Raw genomic sequence first — 24,116 nt, forward strand, 5'->3', positions numbered from 1 at the left:
TATGTATGTATTACTTCAAATGACAGTCTGATCTCCCTGATGCAGTAGTAAACACATAGGCTCACAAGTGTGTGAATAGTTGCATTTCACAGCTCTGTTCAAGAACCTATGTTTCAATTACAGATACCACACTGAATTCCTAAGAAGGCAAACCTAGTACTTATAAGATGCATATTTTTTCATTAATTACAGAATTCAATTATCTATGCAAAATAAAGTAAATATGAAAAAAAGAACAAATAATAAAGCACGTTGAGAAAAATACAAAGAGGAAATAAGTACTCATAAAAGAGAGGGAAAAATCTATAATTTAATCAATGAATGAAATTTATGATAATAATAATCTGGTGATTCAAAAGACCCTCGAAAGCAGAGATAGTTTCTTACACTCAGGAACTGTGTTTCCAGTATTTGAGTTACAGCATGCTGAAAGGGAGGACCGCATGAGGATGAGAACTCATAGCAGAAGAAAAGAAAACAAGAATGATTCTGTGATTTTGTCAGGAAACATCCATCATGAAATGTAAAGTTCCAGATAACCACTCTATGTGGTGCAAGTCAGGAGTCTCCAAGAAAGATTTCCAGGTGTACGCTAAGTATTTTGATCAGTACTGGAGATTGTTGGTGCCTTTCCTCTTTCTGTTTGTTTGCCTCCGTCTGTGTCTTTCTCTCTATTTATTTATCTTTTGGAACTAGGACTCTAGAGTGCTCTTCCAAACAATCTTCTTGTTTACTTACTTTTTCCTGTGGTTGTCTCTCTTCAAGCGTGAAGCCTTATGTGGTTTTGCAGTCTGTTTACATATGCATAATTTTGGGAAGGAATACCAGCAATTAATAACATTTCTGCATTCATACTTGCCTCAGTCATGAGTCTAAGAACTGCAAGGAATGCAGACTAATGCATTAAAGAATAGAGCCCTTTTTGTTTTTGAAATTTTTTTATTAATGTCTGTTTAATAGCAATATTTAAAAATGTAACTAAATATACATAAATATTTTTTGAATTTACAGTGGATACCATATTTCTGTGCACTTGACATGCTGGTAGTTGAGTAATCATAACTCTTATGATGTCTAACAGAATGCTAAATGCATTTCCTGCCACCATACCAGGCCAAAGAATCATGTTGATATTGGTGAAACCATGATCATTTAATCAGATGATCTTACTGATATTTTGTATAGCAAAGATAAAAATCTCATGAGAAGTAGATGCACTTCAAAAAGGTGACATCTGTAGAAACAATATTTTGTAATATAGGTCACTGTGACTCCAGGCTCCAGACTGCAGGTGCAGAATACGGTGGTTATACTAAAAAGGTATTTAAATATGAGTTGCTGCAGGTAAACCGATCCAGTTGTCATGTCTTAAAAGTCTTGTGATACTCATGAGCTACAAAGACACAGGGTGGTCTATGGGCTGAGCCTCTGGAGGAAGAAGATCTCTAGCTCTTTTGCCAACTTAAGCTCTAGCTACGGCATATGATCAGCCTTTGTAAGAGCTGCTGTGAACTGGTGCCTGTCTCTTATTGCAAGGCCCCAAATTCTTGTGTCACAGAGGTTCACATTTGGAGCAATTCCCCTGGAATCTGAGGGGATACGCAACTTAAAAAAGAATGAAAAAGTGGAAACAAGTTAAATGTTTCTTGCATCTTTCAGAGAGTTGAGGAGAAGAGGGTCTTGATAGAAAAGTCAAAAAGAAGGTGATTGCAGTTCGTGCAACTGGTATAACATGGGTATAAACCCATTGCCTTGGATAATGACATTCCTGATTTATGACACTGCAGCTGAGAAGAGAACCACAGAGCTTACAGTCCATTCAGAAAACCAAGGATGGAATTTGTCCTCACCCACGCATGATGTCATATTCAACAAACTTGAAAAAGAAAAGCATTAATCCAGGTTTTCAGTAATGCTTTTTTAGACATTTTCTTGTTAGCTTTCATTTGTACAATGACAACATTGCTGTGATTTGAGCTACTTCTGTTCCACTACTGTTCCTGTATCAATCAGGCTCTTCCATGCTCCTCACACACACCACACACACACACTGTTAAAAAAAATTATTCTCTACCATGTTACTCTATTCCCCTGTCACCCTGTTGTTCCAGGGGAGCTAAACAGTCATAAAACTGGGGCAATGCAGTAGTAAATCAAACACATAGGTGTGCACCCACACATGCACACAAAATCTTTCCCTCAGAGAGTTATGAGACTGCACTACTTGCTTTACTATGAATAAATACAGAATCCTTCATGTTTTTAAGAAAAAATAATATGCATAGAATACATACATCCTTAAGAAATAAAACAGCAGAACAAGAGGAAACAACAAGAAAGAAAATATTAATGGAGGGATATTTACTGTTAAAAATATTCTTAAGCAAAAGGTCAGGTTCTCAGCTGGTGTAAGCTGGAGCAGCTCCATTGCCTCCAGTGGAGCTGTGCCAGTTTATCCCATGCGTATGCTCTGGCCCAGTATATCCTGTAAGTCAAATTGCTGAACTGGAATCTTCAAAGCCTTCCTTATCACGCTGTTAAATTTGTATTGCTATTGGCAACAATTTCTTTTAAAAAAAGTTTGCATACGCAAATTATTCACATTGCTTTATTTTTTCTTTGTCAGTTCACAAAAAAAGTATTTCAAATTGTCATAACCTTGCATTTAGCCAGTGAAAGAGTATCCTTGAAAGGAGAACATTTTTTTACAAACTGGACACATACCCTGTTTATTTGTCTCTAAATTTTGCACACCATAAAGCAAGTAGGGTTTTTTGTTTTGTTTTAAAACTTTCTTCAGATATTATTATACAAAAATATTCATATGCAAGTAATAAAGATTTTTTTTAAACATCCAACTTTTTTAAACCTAAAGCAAAGTCACACCAAAAGGGTTTTTTTAATTTGTTTTTGTGTTTTTTTTAATCTAGACAAAGTACGCCTTGTGCTTTAACAAACGTATGGCATCATGTGCTCTTTACGAGGATTCTAGTGAATATGCTCATGTGTCGTTATTCATTAAATAATGCAAAACTTGCCTACTTTTGTGGATTTTATTTCCCTTAGTCTTCTTTTTTTCCCCTCTGTGTTATTTATGTTTGTGTATATGTGTGGAAAAGTTAAGGCAAGTGCAATCAAAGTTACGAAAAACAGTATTTCTATTGCTAACATGTGCAGCATTCATATATTTAGTGAGTGATGTCTTTTCTCCTGTAAGAATAAAAACTGATGAAAATACAAAAATGTTTAATATGTTATAGTTGTTACAATAAGCTGTTCAGTTTTATATACCACGCTTGGTGAATTTTCCAAAGGTTAGGATAACATAAAACATGTCCTTTTTAAAGTAACATACACTGAAACTAGGTAACATTTGGATCATACTCTCTTGCTTCTCTGCAATGTGTATAGTATTACTACAAAAATGCAGTTGCTTTTAGCTATGACCCATCTAATTTTTTTAAAAAATAAATATAAGTTAATCTCTTTAGGTAAAATATTTAATATACAGTAGGCATAAATATAGCTTGATGTATCTCTACTTCACTTTAATGCTTCTATTTTAACTTCAGTGATTTTGCACAAAGTGTATAAAGTAAGAGGCATATTTTCCAGTTTTTAGTCATATCTGCAGCCTTAAAGAAAGCTTTGATAAGAATGCATATGTTAATCTATGGTATATATGGCAATAGTAATGAACATTTGGAAAAGACAATGATGCTGAATCTCCAATTAAATTATAGAATAACCAGAAATCCATGTTCACAAATTCTGGGCCTGATTCTGCTATTTTTTGCACCAGTTATGCACAGCGTTAATTCTGCTGACTTGAATAGAATTATTTTTTAATTTTGCCAACCATTAAGCAAATTAAGAAGAATGATCCCAAAGCCTAGCAGGGCACTTGTTTGTTTCATTCCATCAATGCAAAATGTTTTAAAGTTGATAAGTATACATGTATATCTTTTATGTATGTGCATGTATTCAACAGGAGCTACAGAGCATTTCAACTATGATTGTTCCCAGAATTACAGAAGGCCAGCTGAGAGCTTTCATAATAAAGTGCTTTATCAAGATGCTTATCCAGCAATTAACTTTGAATAGCGCGCTCCCAAGAAGGGACCGTTACTGTTTGAGTTGTGTTATGAACTCTGCTTACGGACAGCCAGCTCCTCCTGAGCTAAGTAAAGTAACTGAATAAAATTAAAGAAACTAAATCCCCTAGACAAATTGTGGCTGGTAAAAAGATGCTGCAATTGACATTAGAATCAAACATTTCTCTACAGACCTTAATTTCTTTACTTGTATTACACTTGCAGCTTTTTTGTAAAAGCGAAGGCAGTAAAATTTTTTTCCTACTATTGCAACTAGGCACATGTTCTTTCTTGTTAAGGTCTTTTTGGTCATTTTGTTTTCTTATCTTCTGAAGAAAGTGTAGTTATGTACTATATGTTGATTAAAATATTTACCTATGAAATGGTGCATATGTTTAAGTTTATATATTATGAATAGTCACAGGACACTAGTAACTGCACAGACTTAATAGTGTGCTTTTCTTGCAAAATTCATATGTGACTCAAAGTTGCTGTGAGTGACAGCAGTGGATTTTAGATGTAATGTTGGGAAGATAATTTAATTCCTTTTTACTGTAAGAGCTAAGAGGAATTTTTTGTCTTTTAGCATCCTCAACTCGCTAAATGTGTTGGCTCTTTCACCACTGCCCAGCACCAGGCAGCTGCCTACTTTAACTTTATTAGCTGCTGAATAGTGATAAAATGAAAACAGTTAATGAATCTGCAAACTTTTATGATGAAACCAAGATGTTATATTAAAATATTTCTGTGTTTGCTGACTAATATAATAATAAAAAACCTGGATTGTATCTTTACAGAACATTTAGAATAAGCTATAGCTGGTGACTGACTAGGGCAGAAGGACAGAAGGAGGAATGGGAAAAAGAGGCAGATTTGTGTGTTCTAGTCAGCTACTTGAAACAATGGATGACATATATTTCCACTGATTCATGTTGACTTTAAAATATCTGATTCTATTTTATTTTTTCAGTCTTAGGAGAACCTTAGCAAGCCAACAGTTGGCAATCAGGAGGCCAAAATGAGAAGGAAACCTCATGTATCAGAGGGAAACCTGTGGCATCAGACTCACTGTGTCTGAGACTCCATGTATTATGGCACCTGAAAACACCATATTTGCTTTCTAAACCTTTTTGTTGGAGTGTCTATGAAGTGGAGAACTGACTGAAGTGGGAGCTGAGGAAATCCAGCAGCTCTTTGAACAGGTGTAATATGCACAGGTAAGAGATTTAGTCCTGAAGTCTCTTTCTTTATGTTTTTCAGAATCTTGAAAGAAGCGTGGCAGGTAACGTGCCCAAGATGACTGAACAGGGAATTTTTCTTCAAAATTCCATAAAGAATAACTTGGTAAGTGTAATTTCAAACAGATAGTGTCTTTGCTGCTGTTTCTCACTCTTCCAATATCTAACAGTTAAAAAAAAGAAAAGTGTAGGAACGCTATTTGCTATATGGCACTGAGAGCTATTCACAGTCTCTTTTGTTTAGCAGAGTGAAAAGGTAAGCTGAGAAAATAGGAGATGAACCATACTGACACTAATTATTATTTACAATGATAGGAACTCTGGCAGATATTCCTATGATTCAGGTAGATCCTGTCATGTAGAAAAAACATTTCCTACCTCTAACAAGGTTATATAAATGGCTTCAGATAGCACCCAGGAGGTGAAGGAAGTACCTGGTAAATTTGCTATCTAGTGTCCTACAGGCAAAGGATGTCTGTAATCCCCTGTGGCAGCAGGACTAGCTGACTGCTAGTCATATACCACCTACCTGGTTGTGACATGACCAGGAAACATCTTCACTATACTTCTCCCCACCCCATGTCATCCCTAGCTGAGTATTTGTTTCACAGTGCCACCCAGCAATGGCCTGGTTACAAGTTTGTCTTCTTGCAGCACGTGGAAAATGTGGTCCTCTGAACAAACCCAGGTTTTTGGATCTTCCTTGAATTTTTATGAGGGTATTACTTATTTTATTTTGTTGTACTGTTCTACAACTAAGTGATTACAAGTTAAAGAATCTATGTATAGGCATTAAAAATGTATAAAGTGCTTTTTGTGACGTAACTAAGATTTGAGAGTGTTTATTGCAACATTTTTTCCCCAGATATCTGCACCTTTTGCAAAGATGCATGTGTTTTGCTGAGGTAGGCATAAGTTAGTGATCTCAAAGAAGGAGCCTGATGTCACTGAAATGTTTTGCTAAGATAAATGGAGAGACAGTTGTGTTGCTGTTTTCTTCTCTGCTTTGTATTTACATAATTGTTCCATTTGAAGTTGTCGGGGTCTTAAGAAGAAAAATGTACAACGTTCTAATGTGTTGCTGAAGGTATATGTATAATACTAATTGTTTAAATTTTCTACTGAAATGTCCCTAAGAACTTAATTAGGGATGCAGTAAGCTGTTCACCAGAGAATATTAACTCTGGCAAACAATTTCTTCTAAGTCTGTAAATTCATTGCCACTTGTGTTTTAAACTTACAATGAAGAATGGGACTTACTAAAAAAATAAATAAAATCTCCCTGTGATTTACCTGTCATGCAAAGAATGAAAAGAAAATTTAAAAGTCTCTCACATAACTTCCTACAAAAAAGCAGGAGAAAACAACCTTCCCTGACAAAAAAAGAAGCTTTTAAAAACAAGGTTTAAGTAGGGTTTAGTAATTGCATTGATAATTTGCTTTTCTTTGTTCATTTTTGTTTTTCAAGTGTGTGTGCAGACCCTGCAGCTTAATGACAGATGCATGGGTGAAAATATTTTGAGCTCATGACTGACTTTTTTAAGACTTTCTTTTTACTTCACAGAAGGTTCAGGACAGTATCAGGATGTTGCTTCACATGAGCACTCTATGGGGATGTGAAAAATGGTGTGCAAACTGAGAACAAAAATAAAAAATTTTTACAAATCAAAGCTTTGCTCCTGTAAGTCTCTTCTCAGGAGAGAAGACATCTACTCACCCTAAACACCTCTGCAAAGAGTTTTCACCTGTGCCCCGACCTGAGGGCTCACAGCAAACTCTGTGTGCTTGTACTTTTAATACAGCCTGCAAGGTAAATGGAGAGGATGGGATGGGAGGGGAGGGGAGTTGCTGCAAGGGAGCTCAGGTGTGGTGCTAGCTGATTTAGATGGCAATTTCCTGTAATTGTCATTTAGTGGATTGCACACTAACCCAGTAAGCTAACCTCTTTCTATGCTCAGTGCTGGCTTTTACTTTGCACACTGAACAAATGGGAAACACTGTCAGCTGTTTCTGCTCTTCCGGCCGCTTTGCAATAGGGGATCTGTGCTCAGTCAGCTGAGGGCACTCACGTTTATTGTCACTAACATCAAGGTTTACTGCCCACCTTCTCTGTGTGTTGCCTATAGCAGGTAGAACAGTGGTGATATATTGAGCCTATAGTTCCTTCTGCACGCACCTGACATAGAAGTAACTAAACACGATGGCCAAAGGGCCCTGTGCTTTCCCTCTCCCTGTGTGGGTGCACGCAGTCTCCCCACTGTAGAGCTTCTCAGTTGCAGCCATGTGGTGCAGCCCCTCACTCCAGTTTGCACTTCTTTATCCATCACCAAATGTGTTTCAGAGTATGGGCTTGGTAGGTATTCATTTTTCCTGCATGATTTTGTGGGGCAGAGAGAGAGCTAATATGTGATAAAAAGAGAAAGAGAAGGTTAAAAAGCACATCCACTTTATTTTTGGAGTAATTTGTGTGTTCCTTCTGTCATGCCTTGATGGTTAAGAGAAATGTCTTTATGAAAAATATAAAAAATATCTCCATCAAATACTTAGCTTTCAAATTTTGCTTCAAATTGTTTTCCTAATACTAGTGACCCAGCAAAGAGATGTTTGTACTTTCTGTAATCTCAGTACTAGATAAAGATTATCTATTTCATTTAACATTTAGATCCTAGAGAATCTTTACTCTCAATCCACCAAGATAAAAATATTTTAATTGACTATTGAATATTTCTGAAATTACATTATCTAGGATATTGGCTATTTAATGTAAGAATGCTGATAAGCTTTTGGAATGAGGCTGGTTGTAATAACAAACAGAATACTTTCCTTCAGCAACCCTCAATCTCAATGTACTCAATTTTTAGTAATCTGAGCAGCTTCAGAATTTATACATTTTTCCAAATAAGGTATCAGGCCTGCCTTTGTAATTTCTGCTCTGACTACTTCACGACTCTGGACTCTTGACTTCCCATCTGCAGAGCTTATTAGTCCAGAGCAAAGGTCAAACTTGGTCTTAAACAGAATTTAAACATACAAAAAGCATAGGAAAATGCTTAATAGCTGAAATGTTTCTATTAGTTTCACTCCCCAGGGCAACAACTCCAAGTTCTGGAACATCAACCCAAGGCCAGCTGGAGACGTATGATGCTGCCAACACATCTTCTTGGAGGATATAGCCAGAGTCAAAGGGAAATAGTCCAGCAAAATTACATTACAAATGACAGTTCAGTATCCATACTAAATTCAGTGAATTCAAATGAAGCACACAATGGTGTTCTCCAGCCTCCACTCAGTGGGCTATTTAGGAGGTGAAGAGTTGTGACTACACAGAAAAAATGCAAGGGAACTTGCAGCATTCATTATACAAGGACTCATTGTTATGAAATTGCTTACATTTTTTCAGATGTCAGTCACATTAATCTCTTGCTCAGCTGAGAAATGGCTTTAAAAAAGTGTTCTAATAACAGCAAATCAGGTAAGGGGTGGGTGTGAAGGAACAGAGTTACTCTGGATAATAAACTAAACCTGTTATAGAGATTTTTTTAGCACTGACAGATTTCTGCCATCCTCTGTATCACAACAATAGAAGACACACCAAAAACTCTCTGTGCTAGACTACCGACAAGTACAAAATCATTTGGAAGTGTATTAGACATACAGGGACATATTTGTGTTGCTGATCTGTCTGGATGGGCCCCAAAAAAGCCAATTGCTTTATGTAGATCAGCCAGAGTACAGAGCTTTGTATGACAAAAAAAGCCACAATACAGACAAAAACGCAGGTGGGTATTTTGACCTTTCTTCATTGGCCTTTATCCTGTTTTTGAGCTTACTTTACTGCTGTGATTTTTTTTTTCTTCTTTGGATTTTAATTAAACTCTCCTTAGGCTTGCTAGCTTCATATTTTTTTCTTTTTTTTCAATTTAAGAATGAAGGAAGTCTGTTTATCAGGCCAGTTTTCCCCAAATCTCATTGCTTTATCTATAATTTAAATGTGTCATTAATGCACAATATCCAAATAAAACTTTGTGAATTTTAATCAGGCGGGTATAACAAGCTTTCCAATTATTTTGAAGCTGATTATCACCCATTATGTAACATACACATGGTTTTCACAGCTGTGCAGTAATAGAAAAATCTTAGTTTGCATCTAAGCCTAACAGTATTTAGCTCTGAACCAGATCATATTGAAAGTGTTTGATGTTGGCTGCCAGGTGAGAACTGGGTCCTTACCAAAATGCAGAAGACATTTTGCTGCTGCTTTCCTTGCAGCCAAGTTTTCAGCTTGTCACAGACTGCAAATATGAATTCCTTTTCTCTTTGCTTTTCCAGTTTTCTTCTACACAAATCAATCTTACACTCTTTCAACTTCATTAGATTTATTCTCAAATCATACTGCTGCAACTGAGAGCAGAATCAGACCCAGCAATGCACTTTGCCTTCAAAATAATTAGCTGCATATGGTACAGTCCCCCATTTCTGTCCAGCTATATATGCTGTCTGGAGAACCTATATATTGAATTTCCACAGATTGTGCAACAGAGTCCTTTAGATTTATATCAAGGACTACCCTGATTAGAGAGAGCCTCATAAAGACAAAGCACCACACTAATTCATGTGCATAGAATCCACATACAGACCCAAAGTTATTGACCAGGCAGAGTAAGTTTTTCCGATCATCACACTGTGCAGTTTTTGAAATAAAGTGCTATTTGCTTATGGCTAAACCTTATATGTGGCTATTGCATGCACACTTCAGGCTGCATTGTCAAAAACTGGAACACCTTTGCCAAAAAAGGATGGAGCCTAAGCACTAGGGTAATGACAGGTTTGATTGTTGTTTTTTTTTTTCATTTTATTTTGTGTTCCAACAGAACTTTTGTCAAACATAGAGCACATGAACACACAACAGTTTCCTTCACTGTTCCCCACACAGAGCTGTTCATAGAGGAGGAATACTAAGGATGAATGTTTCTAAAGCCATAGACAGCTTTTCCATTTGTTTCAGGTTTTGTTTTGTTGTTTGTTTCCTTTTTTTGTTTGTTTTTCTTTTGTTTAATATTATGACAAGACATTATAAGAAAAACCTTTTTTAAGTAGTGTGAATATCAAATAGTATCCACCAATCCCTGAATCATGCTATTCAAAGTGCTTAAATCTACACTAAAAATAGAATAACAGAAAAGTACTCCCCATGTGGCTAAGGAAACACCTACCGATCATCTAAATGTGACTGCGGTCAGATAGTTACATTCTACATTTACTCCACGTCCCAGTCTTTACCCCAGGGCATGTAAAGGGGAGGGAAAGGGGAAAAAAATAATGCATTGCTTTCAGAGGATACTGGGGTATTTGGCATCGAGTTGAATGAAGGAAAATGCCATCAGTGCCTGACAGGTGTCTGTAAGAGTAAATAAATAATAGCTTGCTTACACTATGAAAATAACCAAATGTGCAAAGCTCTCTTAAAATTTTATCTGGCCTGGCAGCTTCATTTCCATTTTGTGGATGTTTGGCACATGTCCAGAGGGAGACACCGTAATAAAGAACAGATTGTAGAAAAGGACTTGAGCAAATTGTCAGGGAAATAAACATTTTTAAGCAAATAAAAATCAGTGCACATCCCAGAGCTCTATTAGCTTGTTATGCAGATACTGAGATTTCTTGTCTTTCACAACAGGAGCATAGTCATTTCCTCCCACACTGTCAGTCCTGGATTACTCCCACAAACATCCCCCAAATTGCAGTTTACCCGCTCTCTACCCATCACTTCTCATTAAGAAGACCAAAATATTATAAGCTGTACTTTTCTCATTGTGGCAATTGGGATGAACAAACCCCACACATTCATTATATTGGCCAGTATCATTCAGCTACCATAAAAATACCTAAAGCTAATTAATTACATAAATAGACTATAATGTCTGATTGCCAGGATACCAGTTAGTTACATTTCTGCCAGGGTAAATCAAACCCATGACTACATGACAGTGTGCTGCAACCAGTAACTCTACCCCAGCTCCTCTGCTTCTGCTAGCAGAGACTAGCAGAGAGCTTGGCAGGAATATGTTGTACAGCTACAACACTGCTCCTCTCTCTTTCTAAAACCAGAAAGGACTTTTCCATTATTTAAAACATAAGTATGAGTAAGATGCTTATTTCATTTGTCTTAAAGATGTCCAGATGTAAACATAGTGTTTCTTTTTTTCTTCCCTGGCAGCCGTGGTGCACGCATTATTGGCAACTCCTCAAAGATAGAATCATACATGAAAAATAAAACTAATTTATTTATTCATTAAAGTGAATAAATTGTTTTTAATACTTCCAGGTCTGATTTAAATATTAATTTTGTATAAATAAAGTTTATTCTGAAAACAATTATATTTGTTGGTATTCATGTCATTTTTTTCTGCCTGAGTTCTTACTGAAATCATGTTGAAATTAATAGTTTTACTTATTGTTACAAGCTAAAACCAAATGAAAGACGATTTCTTAATCCTGAATATATCATTTTAAAGCAAATACAGTTTTTGGAACATTAAAATACAAGGGGATTCTGTAATCCACAGCAAAATAATGTTTTGCTCTTACTTTTTCAGAAAATAACACTTTCTATAATACAAAGTGACAAACCATCTACAATACTGTCTTTTTATTCCCCTTTGGTTTGGAAGTCATCACTGTAAATATCAGCAGGACTCTCTGCACTTCAGTGCCTATTGCCTCACTTGTCTTACTTGCCTGACAATTGCAAATGGTCTTATTTGCAGGATTTTGAAAGGGGGAAAATAAAAAGTTAAATGCTTAAAAATAAAATCCACAACCACATTAATACTTTTCCAGGAAGTGTTAAAAATAAGGTTTGCTTTTATATTTATAAAAGGGATACAATCAACTCATTCTTAAAATAATAATTAAAAAACCCAAACCCAAGAAAGCAAAACCAAACCATCTCTAGTTTCTACACACTCTGTAGTGACTACTGTGAAGCAACCGATACAGATTGGGTATATTCTGTTGTTTGACAGGTATCTACCAAGTTACATGTTAGATGATCAGACTGTAGTGTTACCCCGAATGGGGGTCATTGTAAGGGCAGGGAAGGAGCAGTGCACGTTACGGGAGTAGAAATGAAACTGGAGCTCTCAGTGAGGGATGGGGTCCTTCTAAGAACAAATATTCTCCAAAAGAGGTGAACTGCAGCAGGCATGGCCTTCAGGAATCAGGCTAGGCAGGCCAACAAAATGGATGGTGCTTCTGATATCAACATAGCTTTGTCCAAGCATTCCCAAGAGAGGTTAAAAACAAACAAACAAAAAGTCTAAAACTATACTAATGAAGCAAAAAAGTTTCCTATCTATACAGCAGTCTCTTCATTTAAAAAAATGTAAATATACAAATTCCAATGACATATAAAACAAAGTCGAAAATGTGAATGGGAAGAGACATGGGTAAAACAGGAAGACTGATGCTACAAAGAAATTGCAAAAAACATATGTACAAGACCCTGTTTTTCCTCGTATGTTATAGATTGTAATGCATGTTTAACAGCAGCAGTCGAGGATGTAGTTCCAGGCACCAGACTGCAGACTCAGCTCCTACTCGAGGGGGTTGACAGCCCCTTGCATTTCGGTCACCAAATGACACTTGATATACTGGTCTCCCGTGGCAAAAGGGGCAGTATCGCACTGTTTGTGTGAGCCTCTTCCGGATTCTGCTCCCTGTTAGTTTTTGTCTGCGGCCGCTGCCCGTTTATAAGTGTCATAGGGATGTTGCAGTAGGTATGCTGGTTACCTATTGAGGTAAGCGGCAGGGTGCCGGTAGGAGGTACATCGTATTCATAGCTTCGATAATAGTGTTTCTGGCGCATCTGTGAATGATATGTGTTATGAAAGGTGGAGCGCAGGTCTGGATGGGCAGTGGCAAGAGCAGTGGAGGTGGCAGCAGCCATGGAAATTGCGGAGACTGTCTGCAGTTCCCCAAAGGGCCCCTGCTCACTGACATCTAAAACCTGCTCGTGTGTGATGGGTTCAATCCTCTTAAAAGGCATTTCATACTGTAAACGTTTCCAGAACTTGGAATTCAACTTGTTGCATTTTGGTCCGTGCCATTTAATGACGGTGAGGAGCTTGATGGTATGTTTCAGGGCCTCGACCTCCTGGTAGTTCATTACTCCTCGTAGTTCACTGCACTCAATCAGTATCACTTTGATTTCGCCCGTGACTAACATGTTTCGAAGCCTCGTTTCCAGTTCAAAGATGCTCCAGCCTCTTCTTACCACATAATTTGGAGTCATGACGATGATCAGTCGCTTGCTTTGGTCTACACATCTTGCCACGTCTTCAATGTAGGCTACAAAATAAGACAAGTGCTCAAAAATCAATCTAAGAAAACACTCTGCTCCCATAGACTGGGGAGAAACAACAGAGGCAAATCCCTGCTCCCAAAAGAGCTCACTGAAATATGCAAAAACATCACTTGTGAACATGTCAGGTTGGCTTGCCAGAACATGGTCCTGGGCAACCTGCTCTAGGGGGCCTTGCTTGAGCAGGGGGGTTGGACAAGATGACCTTCAGAGGTCTTTGCCTTCCAACCTCAACCATTCTGTGATCCTGCAAAACATCTATTCCCCCATGCACTATGGATTGTGAGTGTTTGTTCACGAGCTGTGGTTTTGTATCAATACGTATATATTGGAACAAGTGTGTCCATCACCATTTTTTCCTTTAAAAAGGCAGTGACCCAGGTAGGCAACAGAGCAGCAGCTATGTGCTTCACAGGCTCAGTCTCAAACCTAAATGATACTCTAAGGTGTATTGTAAGGTTAGATTCTTATTTTCCTTTCATGCTCCCACCACACATATTCACAAAAATAGTTTTGTCTCCTGCAAATTAATGTTTAATTTGCTGTGGATTTCAAAAATATCCATGCAATTATGTTTGACATTGTGCTTTGCCTACACCAAGAATCCTTTCTTATCTTCAGTAAAAGATATTGAATTTAGTAGCCGTCTATATAGCTACACTGAAGTTATGAAGAATGCTACAGCAACTTACAAAAAATTACTGTACGTAGGTTGGAATATGTAAAAGAAACATGAAAAAGATCTACTTGTACCAGCTGGAATCAATTCTAATTTTCAGTCTCTGAGAGTGATCCAGTACCTCCACTATATATTTATCTGCAGTGGACACTAACAGAATTCACTACTTTGCTCTGCTGTAGATGTTATTACTCAATGCTTGCCTTAGTCCAAAATCAACTTTTTCCTTCCTATCTAAATTTCTGTAATAAATACTTAGAATCATGGATATCTTTCCAGGCAAACTCTAAGGAACAGAAAACAAAGACCTCTGTATTCATTCCTAGATATGCAAGCTCTCAAAAATCTGTGAAAAAAATGTTAGTCTCATTCATTTCCTTTCCTTATGCATGCCCTTTCTGCACTGTCTCACCCTCAATCAATATAATGCAATTACTAAAAAATAATCTTCTTTTATCTGGGAAACACACATAAAGTATGTTCGGTGGCTTATCTTCATCATTTGCTCAGATAAAGGAGGAAAGATGACATTCTGAAAGAGTAGGCATAGTAACAATACCAAAACAATCACTGCAATCACTGCATTTGCTGTTTAGGAAATACACAAGCATAAAGACATGACTTACTTCCTGTGGGAATCAAATCTCTGTCTGGTATGAACAACTTGTATCCATAATGCTTTTCAAGCATATCTGGTAGGATCTCAAGAGCAAATCTTTCTTCTTCTCCAGTTTCTTGATTCCACTGGTCAGGATCCACTTTGGTATAGGATAGATATGCATCATAGTCTTTGTTGTCTAAGGAAACAGAGGAAGAAAGTAAGTTAGTTTATTCACTATCTTGCAGATTTCCTAGATAATTCCCCAGGAATTATTTCTGGGACAATTTCCCAGGAGTAGGAAGTTGTTTAGATAAAATGGCAAGCTTTCACCCACTCTCCAGATATGAATCCATTCACCTTTCCTGTTTCACCTGGTAGAGGTAATCCTTATTTACAGAGATACAAGGGAGAAGGGATCCATATCCATAGACTGAAGTCAGTTTGTGCATAAACATTTGTGTAAGGCTCCGCATGAAGGAAATCCTCTCAACTGTGGGGTGACAGCTTGTGAGCACAGAAGAAAAAAATCACTGAAAAGAATTTGAGTTCTTCTTTAACTTTAAAAGGGAAAAGAAAAGCATGGAAATACCTAAGCTAATGTGCAATTGTGTCTGTTGCATAGTAAAAACATTTCAGTCTTGACAGATTTTTACTATAAATTTAGGGCCTGGGGCTGAGATGTTCTAAGTGTATGTGTATGCATACTTGTAAAAGGCTTTCCAGGTCTGAAATTATTGCCAAGCTTAAATCTTTGCAGCATCAGCTCCTGATAATGCAGTTTAAATCTCTTGAATTCTATGCACTTAAATTTGCAAATTTAATGTTGCATTAATGTACATTTTGTTACTTAACGGTGTGTTATTTCATTTCAATATGAGAAATAAATGTGCCTGTTTCTTAAATGTGCTTGGTTTGCCTACTTGAAAGACTGAATCAAAAGAGCCATCATTAATTTTCATTAGGAGGTCAATAATGCCAAGTGCTCTGGAACTAATTCAGTGGAATAAGAGGTCACGTTTTGACTTTTGTTGTGAAGAAAGCAGAAAAAAATCAATGGCAAGAGTAATGAAATGTTAACATCCTTCTGAGTCTCTTGACAACATTATGCACAGGCTATCGAGAATATCAATCGTTTGCAAAAGAGACCTGATTGAATACTCAACTGTGTGTCATAAGTAACGTTATATTCCTTCAATGCTAACTTCAGTTATTTAGTGAGACACTCCTTTCCTCATTTTACACCTTTTTGTACTCTGGTAGTATTATTTGGAAAAGCCTGCCAAATGCAGGATGGGTGCAAAGAGTATAAATGAAATTAATGAAAAGGTGCTAATCTTGAACAGTCCACTCTTCCTTCTGAGGAACCATGCATACTATGCTCATTAACATTTGCAGATGACAAAATTAAAATGGTAAAACTGTAACTACTTTCAAACTTACCAAACCCATGAAATCACCATATGCTCATGCTCTCCCCTGCACACATTTTGTGTGATATTATCTACTGGATTGTTATATCCACAGAAAATAAAACAAACAAAAAAACCAACAACAAAAAAAGAAAAATAAGAAAAAGAGAAGCACTGCTTTCTATGATTCACCCTTTCCATTACTTTTCTCTAGAGTATTTGTGAAACCATGATCCTTCACAATAGACAAGCACCTAATGCCTTTGACAATGCCTTGAAATAACACTGAATGGAACAAGTATGAGATAGAGATTACACAGCAGGTTTTTGTTTCTACAGTAGGACAGTGTTAACCCAGCAACCGAGCTAACACACAAAGAGGTCAAGAGATATATGGAGAAATTATGACAACCAACAAAATGATGATGCAGTAATGCCATTTTCTGTTATCACTTTAGTAATGGTCATAACCATAGTACATGCTTGAGAGCAGTGTTGCTCTGTTGAAAGTCTTTGAGTGAAGATGAGAATGTATAATTTCTCAAAGAGATAAATAATAAGAAATAATGCAGTGTTCAAACTTTTAAAGGCTCAGAATACACAATTTTGGGGGTTTTGACAATGGGGTGGCCTACACGGCACCAGGTTTGATGGCGTCAAATGGGAGCTACCTTTCTCAAAGGGGAAAGAGGGTCTTTGCCCAGGAGCTTGTGGGGCTCATTGACAGGGCTTTAAACTAGATGTGAAGGGGGTGGGGGAACATATCAGGCTTGCCTGTGGCAAGCTGCGAGAGGACACACAATGGTTAGAGGGATGGGGTGCTAGTATGAGTCCTCAACCTGTTGCCCAGGGGTCGCCCACAACCTGTGCTGGGGACACTGCACCACAGTCAAAGTCTTGCGGAGATGAGCTGGGGGCTCCTGAGGTAGTAGGAGCCAACAAGGAAACTTCCATGGAACACCTTAAGGGAAATAAGGGGTGTTCCACTAGGAAGGTGACATGGTCGACAGCCCAGATGAAGTGTCTCTACACAAATGCATGCAGCATGGGCAACAAACAGGAGGAGTTGGAAGCTACCGTGCTACTAGAAAGCTATGACCTGGTTGCCATTACTGGAACCTGTTGGGACAAATCCCATGACTGGAGTATGGCTATCAATGGCTACAGGCTATTCAGAAGGGACAGGCAGGGAAGGAGGGGTGGAGGTGTTGCCCTCTATATCAAGAAATGGATAGAGTGTGAAGAGCTGTCCCTGAAGAATAGCCACGAGCAGGTCGAAAGCTTATGGGTAAGAATTAGAGACTGAGGCAACAAAGGGAACCTTGTGGCTGGTGTCTACTACAGGCCGCCCAATCAAGGAGAGCCTACTGTTGAAGCCTTCTTCCTCCAGCTACAGGAGGCTTCATGCTCGCAAGCTCTTGTCCTACTGGGGGACTTCAACCACCCTGACATCTGCTGGAAAAGTAGCATGGCGAGCTGTAGGCAATCCAGGAGACTCCTGGAGTGCATTGAGGATAACTTCTTAACCCAGGTAATAGACAGCCCTACAGCAGGGGATGCGATACTGGACCTAATTGTCACCAATGCAACGAGCTCATCAGCGACGTCAAGATTGCAGGCAGCCTAGGCTGCAGTGATCACACACTGGTGGAGTTCACAGTCCTGAGGGATATGGGACAGGTGAGGAGTATAGTCAGGACCCTAAATTTTAGGAAAGCAAAATTCCAGCTCTTCAAGGAGTTAGTCAGTAGGACCCCCTGGGAAATGGTCCTCAGGGACAAGGGAGCAGAACAGAGCTGGCAGATATTTAAGGACACTTTCCATAAAGTGTAAGAGCTCTCAGTCCCCAGATGTAGGAAATCAGGCAAGGAAGGCAAGAGACCGGCATGGCTGAGTCGAGACATGCTGGTCAAACTAAAGAGCAAGAAAGAACTGCACAGGCAGTGGAAGCAGGGACAGGTATCCTGGGAAGAGTATAGGGGCGATGCCCAGTTGTGTAGGGATGGGGTCAGGAAGGCCAAGGTGCAGCTGGAGCTGAACTTGGCAAGGGATGCAAAGAATAACAAGAAGGGCTTCTACAGGTATATCAACCAGAAAAGGAAAGTTAAAGAAAGTGTACCTCCACTGATGAACAAGAATGATGACCTAGTATCAACAGACGAGGAGAAGGCTGAGGTACTCAACGACTTTTTTGCTTCAGTCTTCACTGGCAACCACTCTCCTCACCCCTCCTGAGTCAATGGGCAACATGTTGGGGACCAGGGGGGTAAAGCCCCTCCCACTGTAAGGGAAGATCAGGTTCCTGACCACCTGAGGAACCTGAACATAAATAAGTCTGTGGGACCTGATGAGATGCATCCCAGAGTCCTGAGGGAATTGGCTGATGTAGTTGCCAAGCCACTCTCCATGATATTTGAAAAGTCATGGCAGTCAGGTGAAGTCCCTGGTGACTGGAAGAAGGGAAACATTGTGCCCATCTTTAAAAAGGGTAGAAAGGATGACCCTGGGAACTACCAGCCTGTCAGCCTCACCTTTGTGCCTGGGAAGATCATGGAACAGATCCTCCTGGAAGCTATGCTAGAGCACATGGAGGACAGGGAGGTGATTCAAGACAGCCAGCATGGCTTCACCAAGGGCAAGTCCTGCCTGACCAACCTAGTGGCTTTCTATGAGGGAGTTACCACATCAGTGGACAAGGGAAAAGCAATGGATGTCATCTATCTGGACTTCTGTAAAGCCTTTGCCACAGTCCCCCGCAACATCCTTCTCTCTAAATTGGAGAGATACAGATTTGATGGGTGGACTGTTCAGTGGATAAGGAATTGGTTGGATGGTCACATCCAGAGGATGGCGGCCAATGGCTCAATGCCCAGATGGAGATCAGTGATGACTGGTGTCCCTCAGGGGTCTGTACTGGGACCAGTGCTGTTCAATATTTTCATCAATGACATTGACAGCGAGATCGAGTGCACCCTCAGCAAGTTTGCAGATGACACCAAGCTGAGTGGTGCAGTTGTCACACCAGAAGGACAGGATGTCATGCAGAGGGACCTGGACAAGCTGGAGAAGTGGGCCTGTGTGAACCTCATGAGGTTCAACAAGGCCAAGTGCAGGGTCCTACACCTGGGTCGGAGCAATCCTCGGTTTCAATACAGGCTGGGGGATGATGTGATTGAGAGCAGCCCTGTGGAAAAGGACTTGCGGGTACTGATGGTTGAAAAGCTGGACATGAGCCGACAATGTGAGCTCGCAGCCCCGAAGGCCAACCATATCCTGGGCTGCATCAAAAGAAGCGTGGCCAGCAGGTTGAGGGAGGTGATTCTGCCCCTCTGCTTTGCTCTGGTGAGACCTCACCTGGAGTGCTGCATCCAGCTCTGGAGCCCTCAGCACAAGAAGGACATGGAGCTGTTGGAGTGGGTCCAGAGGAGGGCCATGAAAATGATCCGAGGGCTGGAGCACCTCTCCTATGAGGACAGGCTGAGAGAGTTGGGGTTGTTCAGCCTGGAGAAGAGAAGACTGCGGGGAGACATTATGCAGCCTTCCAATACTTAAAGGGGGCCTATAGGAAAGTCGGGGACAGACTTTTTAGCAAGGCCTGTTGTGACAGGACAAGGAGCAATGGTTTTAAACTAAGGGAGGGCAGATTTAGACTGGATTTAAGACAGACATTTTTTACAATGAGGGTGGTGAGGCACTGGAACAGGTTGCCCAGAGGGGTAGTGGAGGCCCCATCCCTGGAAACATTCAAGGTCAGGTTGGATGGGGGTCTGAGCAACCTCATCTACTTAGATGTCCCTGCTCTTGCACGGGGGTTGGACTAGATGACCTGTAAAGGTCCCTTCCAATCCAAAGCATTCTATGATTCTGTGAATATTGTCTGTTAAAATGGTTTGCACATGCTTACTTAGAAAATTATTCATGCTATGCATTCATATGTAAACATCACACTAATGCATTTATTTGAAATATACATTTTTCATACCATGGAGGCTCCAGCATTTCCACTGACTACAACTGCATTATCGTGTATTGCAGGGAACATTTCTTTCCACCCTAGTTCCCTAGTTTTAATAGCATTTGAAGGGCTATGAACAGCCAAGATCTAGGGTATGTCTACACAGATGGGTTCAGGCAATCATGAATTTATTCAAATTCCAATCCAGCAAGATGTCTAGTCCAGTTTGGGAAACTGTTAGATTCATTAGCACAGTGGTTTCCCTGAGCTATTATACTCCTGATCTGTCAGTTATTTTTAACTTTGTCTGATGAAAAGTAAAAAGTTCAGTTTACAGCAGAATTACCGTAAGTGGTAATTTTGTTATCTGATGGGCTGACATACCGGCATGAGCAGACAATTTGCAAAATGAGAAATGCCTGGGATGATCGCGTATGCCTTTGTTTTACTTCTATGATATTTATGTATTAGCCTGCTTTTAGTTAATTAAAATTATTTGGGTTACATTGCCAACTCTGAAACGTTTTAGGAACTACAGCAGGCAGATAGCTACACAACCATCAGAAGCTATCTTTTCTGTGATGTGATCAAAGAGCAATGGCATTATTTATTATTTTCTCCAATTGTGGTGGATAGTCAAAAAATGTGTAATTTCAGTTATAATGAAAAATGGGAGAACTCGTAAAAGTGTTGAAATCTCCCATCTCCAGGAAAGTGTTTAAACACACAGTAGATAACGTCTATGCATGTGGTTCTTCTCAGTTAAATGGTCCCACCTACTCCTGCTTGTAACGGGTGAGACTGATGTCTACATTCTAAAGAACATTTCTGATCTTAATTCATGGTTTTTAACAGGCTGTCTCAATGGACTGAGAGGGAGAGATCGGAGCCTGCAGATATCCAGATCTTACGGCTGAGTCAAACTCTAGGAACTGGGGCTCGCATCTTGCCAGTCTCTTGGCCGTGTCATATGGAAGCAGGAGGCTCTCAGCTTTGCTCTCAAGCCCTTTGCTCTTGGGCTGTTTTCCATGCAAGCCTTTCTTCAAGCAATGCATCCAGGAGTCCCCAGACTCCCAGCAAGCACGCAGAGTCCCTCACAGCTTTGTTTTTTCTTGACCATTCATTGGAACAGGTGTTTTACCCATGAAAATATTTGGTGTCAGCACATCTGCCTTTTCCAAGAAAAAAACACTTCATCATAAAATTCCTGATCTGCTCCTAATCACAAATCAAGTCATAAAGCACTTGATATCACTACTTATTTTATTATGTAGTATGATTATTACTGATTTGGCTACACAATGAATTTAGATACTGGTTGGATCTAATATTCAGAGTCAGAACAAGAGGGCAAATATCCAAATTCAAACCAAACAAAGCTGGTGGCAAACTAAGCTTTTCTTTCAAATGAGAATTTCCTTATTTCCCTTCATCAGCAAATAATTAAGTCTTCTATCCAAGCATCCTCGGAATGAAAATGTGATTGATTGTTGCTTGCACTTTGGTTTTAGATATAGATTATGCCATTTCAAAGATTTGGTTTTGTCAGGGTCCTGTGCATTAGCAATAAACTGGAATATAGTTACGCACTACCTGTTTCCTCCCACACTTAGGAAGAAAAATACCTGCTAATAACCAAAGGCAGGGGTGTTGATCATTTAATCTGAACCTTTTTTTCTTTCCCGTGGAGATTGAAAGCAATTATCTACATATACTTTTGTACCTGAAAGCACTCTTATTCCCTTAACCATTTCAGGATTCTTTTTTTAGAAACATAACAGAATAAATTAATCTTGCATTGCCTCCAGGTATGTTGCAGAGCTGTTTATGTAATGGCTGTCCTTTCATTTAGTGAACAAGCTGAGTGTGACGTACAATATCATGCAACAGCAATACTTTGAAACATTTTGCTGTAACAAATTTCCTCTTCCTATTCTTTGTGAATAGGCAAGTAATCCTCTTCCGTTACGTGGTTTGTAGTTGCTTTCTGCTGCCTATAGGTAGTGTGCTACTAGGATGGAGCTCTTCAACTCAACAGCCTCCATTTCTGTGAAGTTTTGTTGTATCCATTAATTGAAAAGACTGAAACAAAACCTAAAGCAGACCTTGCATGGCCAAATTCAACCAGACTCGATGCAAAAAATTTCTTTGTTATTATACTGTAGACAACCATGAGAGCATGTGGAAGTTCTGGATTAGTTCATCACAGTGGCATCAAATACAGCCTGTGCTCAAGGTGTGATGCATTCAGGACACAAATGTTTCAGTCAGCCCAAAACCACTGGTACTGCAAGACTCTGGTCAAAACAGACTGTGAGGTACAAACTTTACCATATTATTTTAACCCTTCTATGGAGTTGAAAGTGGGGACACTGAGTAATGGTCATGCAGCTGTGCTCAGCCACAGGTCTCACAAAATTGTTTGGAGCTATAGGGGTAAACATTGAGGGGGAAATCCCAGCTTCGTTAATAACACATGGAAACATTACTTCATTTAGTGGCCCAGTATTTTAGCCAAAACACCTGCATCATTGCAACATGCATTCTTTAATGCTGTCCATTCCTTTCAATACTTATCCAAATGTAGAATATGTTATACTCCCTGTAACTTTCTACAGTGTTAATCCAGCAGAAGTGATATAAACTTTTAGGGGATGAAGTTGCAAATGCTGCTTGTTATTCCAAGGATGTGCTCAGCAGCAGTCACTTAAGGGCTCAATGTAAGCGTAAAATGAAACCCAGACTCTATATGCATCTACTTTGTCACATGCAAATGGGATCTTTGGGTAAGTAAATTGCTATCAGACATCTAAGAACTCATCTGTATGCATGCTCTTTTAACAGCTACACATGAAGAAATGGTAAGCTGGTGCCTACAGAAAGATAGATAAAACTTCCTCTTCTACAGGGACCAGCAAACAGATTCAACTTTGAATTTGTATTATAGATGTACATGTTTGCTAATGATTTCCATGTTGCACTCCAAGAAGCCAGCAGTTTTGGCCTTTGAGGGTTTATTAAACCTTAAACATTGCAGATATTTCTGCTAATGGAAGACAGAAAAAAAATATATATGGATGAAAAATTAAAAATAAAAAAAAAACCTTCATGGAGTCAGTTTTTTCTTATCCACCATGTTCAAGCAGATGACAAACTCTGATTTTCAGCTGGCATGATATGTTTTAGCACAAGACAGATTAATATATCAAAACAAAGAAAAATCCCACAATGTCGTATTTCATAGTAATCTTATTTTAATGAAACTGTAAGACCTAGACACCAGGGTCAACCCATGCCTCTGTGCATCCTGAAATCCTCCAGAGTAATTAGCAGTGCCTTCAAAACATTCAGTGCACTGACCACGCACAAGCTGACCATGCACAGGATGCTCCACAGCTAGGTATAGCTGGCAACACATCTGGCTTCGGCAGATCTTCCATTTCTATATCAATAGGGAACTTGACAGCTGATTCCTCTCCTTTGCCAGACCACATGCCAGCCTAGTAGACTCAGATACTCATTACTGGAGTCTAGGAGCAATGCGCTGATTTAACTCGGAGTTTCAGGATTTCAAGCGGGGTTCTTGGAAATGACAGATCAGATCCTCCCAGTATTGCAGGGAGTTGGAGTCAAGCCAATACAGGAGGCTTTCCTCTTTAAAAAATGTGCTGTGTTCAGGAAAGGCTGCAAAGTACTGGGCTTTCAAAGTTTCCTGGAGACTGTAGTTGCTTCAAAACTATAATGACTATGGCATTTCATAATCTGTATTTGTTTCATT

At 39.2% G+C, this 24,116-nt stretch overlaps 1 protein-coding gene across 1 annotated transcript in view; it reads right to left on the reverse strand.

Annotated features, from left to right (window-relative positions):
• Positions 1 to 12,962: 12,962 nt before the first annotated feature.
• IL1RAPL1 (interleukin 1 receptor accessory protein like 1) overlaps positions 12,963 to 24,116 on the reverse strand; it is a 670,917-nt gene continuing 659,763 nt past the window's right edge. Inside the window, exons 9-10 of the mRNA XM_072852514.1 lie at positions 15,000 to 15,170; positions 12,963 to 13,681 (exon numbers count right to left, since the gene is read on the reverse strand). Coding sequence (XP_072708615.1) covers positions 12,963 to 13,681; positions 15,000 to 15,170 — 890 coding nt within the window. The remainder of the gene's footprint in view (positions 13,682 to 14,999; positions 15,171 to 24,116) is intronic.

This window comes from Ciconia boyciana, chromosome 1, assembly GCF_034638445.1.
Source record: "Ciconia boyciana chromosome 1, ASM3463844v1, whole genome shotgun sequence".
NCBI lineage: Eukaryota > Metazoa > Chordata > Aves > Ciconiiformes > Ciconiidae > Ciconia > Ciconia boyciana.